This window comes from Ascaphus truei, chromosome 1, assembly GCF_040206685.1.
Source record: "Ascaphus truei isolate aAscTru1 chromosome 1, aAscTru1.hap1, whole genome shotgun sequence".
Lineage (NCBI taxonomy): Eukaryota > Metazoa > Chordata > Amphibia > Anura > Ascaphidae > Ascaphus > Ascaphus truei.
This window is the reverse complement of record NC_134483.1, coordinates 477,098,971-477,106,470: the sequence shown is the minus strand read 5'-3', so window position 1 is coordinate 477,106,470 and position 7,500 is coordinate 477,098,971. Positions and strand designations below refer to the sequence as shown.

Sequence of the window (7,500 nt, the reverse complement as noted above, 5' to 3'; positions counted from 1 at the left end):
CAGCAGGAGGTTACAGTAGTCAAGATGGGAGAGAATGAGGGCCTGAGTCAAGAGTTTTAGCAGTCGAGCAACAGAGGAAAGGGCGTATCTTTTTATATTGCGGAGGACTTCACTTTTATTGAATGGAACAGGCTGTCGATTTTAAAGATGAGTGGATCTTCTGATTTCCATCAGTTATCAAAACATAACACCATATGCAAAGATACAAGCTGCTAGTTCCAATTTCAGGGATTGTACTTCTTTTGAGGATTTTTGTTTTCTATTGAATAACTTTTGTGTGAACTCCTGTTTACACACACGTATCATGTTGTTCCATTTTCCAGGGTCGGCACATGGTTAAGGAGGACTGGACTGTTTGCCCCCATTGTGATTTCTCAGCGTTGTACTCGCAATTCAAAATGTAAGATGGGAAAAAAAATTGGGGGGGGGGGGGATTTTCTAAACTCCAGTGAGGGGATATTGGAATTCTATAAGTGTATATTACACTTTTTTGTCATACTTCTGAGCAGTGGCGTAGCAAGACATTGCGATGTACCGGGCAAAATATTTTTATTGCAGTGGCCATGCATGTGCGACAAGTGCTTGCCAGCTACGCATGCTGCTCATGCGCGGCCGGCAAGCTCCGATCGCGCATGCGCAGTCGGCATATTGGTCACCCTAGAGTGGGCCCCGGGGCATTAGCTCTCTTCCCAGAAGCCCCTGCTTCTGAAGCTTTTTTAACTAGATCACTTTTCAAAAGGGATTGTTTTCGTCTTTTGCTCCAAATTAAAAATTGAAGCCTCAAATTATGTAATAATAATAATAATAATAATAATAGCATGTTTTTGTATAGCGCTGCTAGTTTTACGTAGCGCTTTACAGAGACATTTTGCAGGCACAGGTCCCTGTCCCGTGGAGCTTACAATCTATGTTTTTGGTGCCTGAGGCACAGGGAGATAAAGTGACTTGCTCAAGGTCACAAGGAGCTGACACTGGGAATTGAACCAGGCTCCCCTGCTTCAAACTCAGTGCCAGTCAGTGTCTTTACTCTGAGCCGCTCCTTCTCCCACTTTGTTATGCAGAAATTTGCGTTTCTCAATAAAAAAAAATATATAGAATGTGTTCTCTAGTTACTATTACCAATTGAGTGTGCCAAACACACACAGACTAGTCTTGACTGGACAGCAACAATTTCTAGGCAATATAATAAAAACACAATTTTATTACATCTTCAAAACATGAACTCAGGACTGCAGAGACCACAAAATACTGACATGTTCCAACAATGCGGGGCCTTTTGGAGAGACATCTTTGGAAAATAAGACCTTCCTCCCCTCCCCCTCCCTCAAGGTCTTCGTACTGTGAAATTCAAACTAATGCACAGGGGCTTCAAATGCTTTCATTGTTTACAAAGCCATTCAAACTGAATTGACCTATAATGAAATGTTTTCTTTCCCGCCCCAGAATGCTGGAGTCTGAAAGCATGTGTCCCATGTGCTCAGAAAGAGTGGATGCCAATCAGCTGAGGAAGGTGGCTGATTGCTCAGCCTATCTCAGACAGGAGCAGGAAGAACTGTAGCGTTTTTTCATGTGAGAAGACATTTAACTTTTGTATTACACCCACCTTTTTCATAAGTTGCACATTAGATAAGTATTGTAAAACCATTCATCTGAACTTTGTTACTATAGAAAACATTTCAAAGAAAGCTTATTGTATTTTTTTTTTTGAAGGCACTAATATCGCCTATGTGTAATATTGTAGGCCGCAATGGCAATTTTTTTTTTTTTTTTTTAACATGCCATATATTCACTGTGGCCAGTGATTGAAAAAAAAAAAAAAAGACATTAAAAGGCGCAATTAAACTCTTAATGCCATTTTTAATAAGTTAATATACTTAGCATACTGTACTTTGAATTCTATAGCAGGTTTTAGCCACATCCCCAGCTTTGCAAGATCTTTGCAAACCTTCCGTTTGTGATCATTTGTTACCAATCTTCCCAGCAGATTGAGCTGCAAACTGTAACAATAGTCAATGATAACTTAGTAATATAAGAATACATAATAAGAATTCATTGTAGCTGCTGAGTTACACTGACTGAAGGAACGATTGAAACTGAAAGGCGGCTATTACGCCAACCCAGGGAAGGATCTGTGCTGATCGGTCACGGGAGAACGTGTCAGCATTTTAGGTAATTAGTTTTCAATAAAAGGTCATTAAATGCTGCAAAAATGAAAAAAAAAAAAAAAAATAAAGATTTTTTTGGGGTGGTTTTTTTTTAGTGCCGCTTGGATTGCCAAGATTTCATGCAAATATATATATTGTGGGTCTGTTAAAATTACGCTTTAGCACAATCTACCCATTTAAAAAGTATAAAGAGACCACCTTATGCAGTTAATAGAATACATTTGTTCTGAGAACTTATTGTATAAATCGTTACTATTTTTGGGGGGGTGCAGTGCTTACAGGGGCCCCACGCTCTTCTCCACAACATTTAAATTAAATGACGGGGGAGCATGCGAGGCCTCTGCAAGTCCCTTACCTCGTCTCCGGCAGGTTCTGGCGATGTGTCAAAGGACGTGACGACGTTACGTCAGAAAACGCCGGAGAAATGTTATGGGGCGTTCAAAAGTTTGCGCACCCCTGGTCTAAGACATGACTGTGCTCACAAGTGTTATGTGTTTGCTGTACAGTGGAGGGTTTTTGTCCCTTTTTTTTTTTTTTTTACTGACAACTTACTTTGAAAGCTGTTTCAAATACTTATGCTGATTTTATCCATTCAATAAATCCATGGCATTTAATAATCACGTGTGGGACTGCCAGAAAACCCAACTATCAACATCACCATATACTTCTATACAGGCTACTGATTGTATAAATTTACAGGTGTGCAGCTGCTGCTTTACAAGAAAATGGTTAGCTGTAATACTAACTAATAAAACCAGCATAGGCATATACAAGGCCAATGGGGATTTGGGGTGCATGTAGTATCTACAGGATTATATTATATAATCCCATATTGACATCTTCTAATAGACATCATTTGTAAGAGACTTCTTTCTTCTGCTACATTTGTGTGAGCCAACTAAAAGCAATTCAGATCTGTCAATATCGGTTTAGTAAACTAGCAGACTGTGATAGAATTAGTTTTGTATCGTCAGTGTTACCCATAATGCTAGGAGTCTCTCAGAACTAGTTAAATAGCTTTTGTTAAAGAAAAACTTTCATTTATTTTTTTTATTTTTAGGAACGTGACCCTTGGACCTCTTCCGATCTCATGGCTACTCATGAAATGTTCTGGTTATAGTAGTGTTCATTATCTATTTTTATAAATACAAATGAGAAAATGTTCAATTGTGTATATAGTTTACAGGATTTGTTTTGTAAACCTATAAAAGCCAATTATGTAATGCATGTGAGGCGATATTAATGAACAATAACTGGGTCTGGTACAGTACATGTAATAAACTACAAATTAGCTAATTGCCTGTATCAGTAAGGTACATGTTTTGTGTTACCCGCGTTCAGTAATGTCTTTGCTATTGGATTATGTGGAAGAAATATATGTTGCACATGAGAAAGGTAACGGACACTGTGAGAACAAAACATTAATTATTTTAGCAAGATAGGAAAGATGCGAAGGGATCTAATAACCGAAGTCTAAGTATTGAGGAAGAAATGCACTAATGGTGCACACCCAGGGGCTAATACTTAACTTTTAATTATATAATAAAATGAAAGGTCACAAAATCTTTATATAAAATTGATGTAATACATCAAGTGAAATGTGCAGTGTCAATTTTAAAACATAGGAAGGTATAGTTTTCCCAATGGATTGTGTATCTAAATATTATTACTAATGGTAATCTACTGTCAGCAGAATCTGGTAATGATTTGCCAAAAACTATATAAGAGCAATAGGCTCACAAAAGCCAAAGGGAGAATCACCTTATCAAAACCACATTCAGATGAACTGTTATTGCAGGTAGTAATATTGAATAATTAGTTGAGGGAAAAAGTGTACATAAAGCAATAAGCTTAAAAAGGTGTCCGTTAGACTTTCCCTGCCTCCAATAAGAGCGCCCGTGGCAGTAGTGGTGATTCCCCGTAAATGTACATATGCCACAATGTTGTTGCTATAATAAGGGAGCACCTACTGGAGGAGAGGGAGGCTGGCCTATGCTAAAAAGTAATAGTTCTAACCTCAGCAAAACTATCCCTCAGTGCTGCAATCCTATTATTGCCTACACTTCCTGAAAGGACCATGCTGCCCTATGCGTTTCACTCATGAATGGAGCAGCGTTAGGGTCTGTCCAACAGAGGGTGAAATCTCTGCCTTAAATAGCATCGTCTTGTCATGGTAAATTGCCACGGAGTAACTGCAGAGTTCTCAGATTGTTTGAAGTGTTTTATGTTATAAATAAAAAAATATTGACATTCTACAATCATTCAATGATTAATATTTTATTTTGGGGATACATAGGCTGAAAATAACTTAAATCAATATTTTATTAAAGTAAAGAGCAGGCCTAGTAGTAATTAAACATGGAACCTGATTTATTAACAATGAATCACAGTAGGCAACTTTTAATACGGAAATATGCATTTTATTAGTGTCATTGTGGCAATTTAATGCCCTATCATTTTGACAAGATTATTGCAGTCCTGTAACTGAGGCTAGATCTAGAGAAGGATTGCTAGAATAGTGGAGTGGATGCATAATTACAAATTTGCTGTATTCTTAAAATATGCACATGGAACAGTTAACTTCTAATATATAATACAAATGTGAAGTATTAATAGCTCTTGGGTGTGCACCATTAGTGTGTTTCTTCCTAAAAGTACTGTCACTTCGGTCATTAGATTCCTTTGCATCTTTCCTATATGTACCAGTGCACATGTAGCCTCCCTTTGCCACTAAGAGGCAGGCATACATACATAGGTCCATTCATAATATATCTGATTACTTTTGACAATATTCCATCTGTTGACTTGTTTGCTCTCTTGTTCTTATATCTTAGCAAGATGCACGGAACATGCATTACAATGATATGCGTGGCCTAGCATGTTTGTTTCATAGCTTGCTATGTTCATTGGCTGTTCAAAATTAGGCCTAAAAACCATCGTTTGTATTTTGCCATTAAAGGGAATTTTTCATAAAATACAAAAATGCTCTTCTGTGAACATGTTTGTCTTGTGCCTACAGTAGCATATAGTAGTTCAATATACTGCATCACACCCTTGGTGTTTATTTTTCCATTGTGTAGCATAAAATTCAACATGCATCTGGGGCAGATCTCAGCGGCACAACCTCCATGACATGTGTGACAGTCACTTCCTCAGACAGGACCTTGGAGACATTTTTATTCAGACAGGCCATTTTGTAAAATGGAAAATGTCACATACGGACTTCTCGATCTACACTGTTGCAGTAGTGATAAAACTCACTCATTACTGCTATCCAGCAGGGATTTTAAAAAGAAATTTAAAAAGTAAGCAAATAAACTGAAGGAACTCAGTTTTATCTATACTATACTGCCTATTCGCATATTTTTCAATAAAATGTTTATTTTTTTAGTGATATTTGCATGGTTTTGAATCATAAGAATATGGAGGGTCAAGATTTTGCACCTATTAGAAATAAAAAATATACACCGCTGTAACAGCCAGCAGAATACTGTACAAGGAATGCTCTAAACGTTCTGTGACAGAAGAAATTGGAAGTATCCATTCATTAACAATCCTGAAAAAGCAGAAACGTGTTCAGTTATCACCAGCAATGCATTACTTAGGAGACCAATCAATGCAAAACAACCTGTCAAGGTAAACATATATATATTTTTTAAGAGATGGTGCAGCTAAATGTAGCTTACAACAAATGTATTTTCAAACAGCTGACACACACACGGAAGAGTAAAATCCTGACAGTAGCGGCAGGAAAAAAAAAAAAAAAAAAAGTATATAGTTCAAGTCGCTGTTTGTGTCACAGATATACCAATTTACTGTTCTGAAACCTTTACATATTAGAAAGTGCTTTTGACACTCTCAGAAAAACCATGTGAAATGTTCACAGTAAGTGGTGCAAACGCATATTAAACGAAGAAAAAAAGACGTAGACCGTCCCTTTAAAGAGGAGACTCCGTGCATGTATTTTTAGATATAAAACAAGGACATTATTTATGTGAAACTAGTTTTAATGCACATTTATAGTTATATTTTACAAAAAAAAAAAAGTACTGTTTTGCAGTATTATATACTATGTACAGAAGCAGGAAAGGCAGAGAGCACTGTAAAATAAGCGCATGTGGAAAAGAACCACTAAAAAATATTCCAGTAAACGATCAAAGCCACCAACAGAACGCATCTTTCTATACAGCCAACAGACTAAAATGTATGTATCCTACTGTACTTGTAGCATAAAGCCCTTCACTTGTGGTGGGCTAAACACTACTACAAGCAGTAATGGAGACAACATTGAAGTGCAACTTGCAAGCAAGATGACAACAGCAAGGTAAAAATGTGCCTTTATAGCTGCTCATTATATTGTACAGCTCTCTCCTTTCCATATACAGGTCATTATTAGGTCACCTAATTTAGTTACAGACAACACATGATTTCATAGCCAATGTGTATCCTTTCTCCAGGAAACACTGGCCGGGCCTGAAGTCTCCTCTCAGGCTGCTTTGGTATTAATGTGATCATCACTTGGCCTTTTTTCCTTTTGCTTTGCCTTCCTTTTTCACCCCACCTTTTTCTGGCTTTGACTTGGAAGGCTTTGCCTTTTTTGCCTGCGTATGAGGAAATAAAAAGGAGTTTACAACAATTGTTGGACTGAAAGTTTTACATCAAGATCAAAAATCTCCATTCACGTAGACTATTAATGCAGAGCAATGCTAGGCAAAGTCCGTCTTAACAGGTCTGCTTTACACTGCTGGTTAAATGATTGCAAAGATGAAAATCAAGTAACCATACTTCTGGATTACAGGATTTTATTTCCATGGGGTTTTAATTTCATTACTCTCAAAGAGTTCCTTCCCGTGCAATATTAAATAACCCATTCGTTGCTGGAGGCAAATTACGTTTATTGCTTTGAGACCCAAGTGAACAAGCTAGCCAATAAACATAGCTAATTAAAGTAGTCGTGTCACTCGCGAACATATATTGCAAAAAGAAACACTGCTGGAAAGTAATCATTCCAAAGTCGCATCAAAATCAGGGCCAGGTTAGTATATAAAGAAATTGCTATAAAAATAGCCGATTGAAAAGGGAGGTCTCTAAACTAGGAGAATGGAAAACAAATTATAAAATCCCATTGAACGTTGCAGTATGAATTGTTATGCATAGAGAAAAAGAATCCAAAGAATACAGATAATGTCAATTAATTAATTACTACATTCAGCTATGAAAATGATTAGCAAGACATAAAAATGCCGCCTCCATACGTGGAGCACCAAAATAAAATCAATAACCATGGTTTAACCCAGCGAAAATGTAACCGCCGACATCATAAATAAAAAACATA

At 37.2% G+C, this 7,500-nt stretch overlaps 2 protein-coding genes across 6 annotated transcripts in view; one reads left to right on the top strand and one right to left on the bottom strand.

Annotated features, from left to right (window-relative positions):
- Nucleotides 1–5,458, top strand: part of WDR19 (WD repeat domain 19) — a 116,466-nt gene extending 111,008 nt beyond the window's left edge. For 2 of the 4 annotated variants that reach the window (XM_075567836.1, XM_075567858.1), the window contains exons 35-37: nt 324–400; nt 1,444–1,569; nt 3,226–5,415. In XM_075567836.1, the coding sequence (XP_075423951.1) occupies nt 324–400; nt 1,444–1,558 (192 nt within the window). In that variant the 3' untranslated portion in view covers nt 1,559–1,569; nt 3,226–5,415. Of the gene's footprint in view, nt 1–323; nt 401–1,443; nt 1,570–2,058; nt 2,170–3,225 lie in introns of all 4 variants that reach the window. The other 2 variants (XR_012787652.1, XM_075567849.1) reach the window with 2 other exon arrangements.
- The window catches only part of RFC1 (replication factor C subunit 1), a 93,916-nt gene continuing 89,648 nt past the window's right edge, over nt 3,233–7,500 (bottom strand). For both annotated transcript variants that reach the window (XM_075567863.1, XM_075567864.1), the window contains one exon: nt 3,233–6,766. In XM_075567863.1, the coding sequence (XP_075423978.1) occupies nt 6,680–6,766 (87 nt within the window). In that variant the 3' untranslated portion in view covers nt 3,233–6,679. The remainder of the gene's footprint in view (nt 6,767–7,500) is intronic.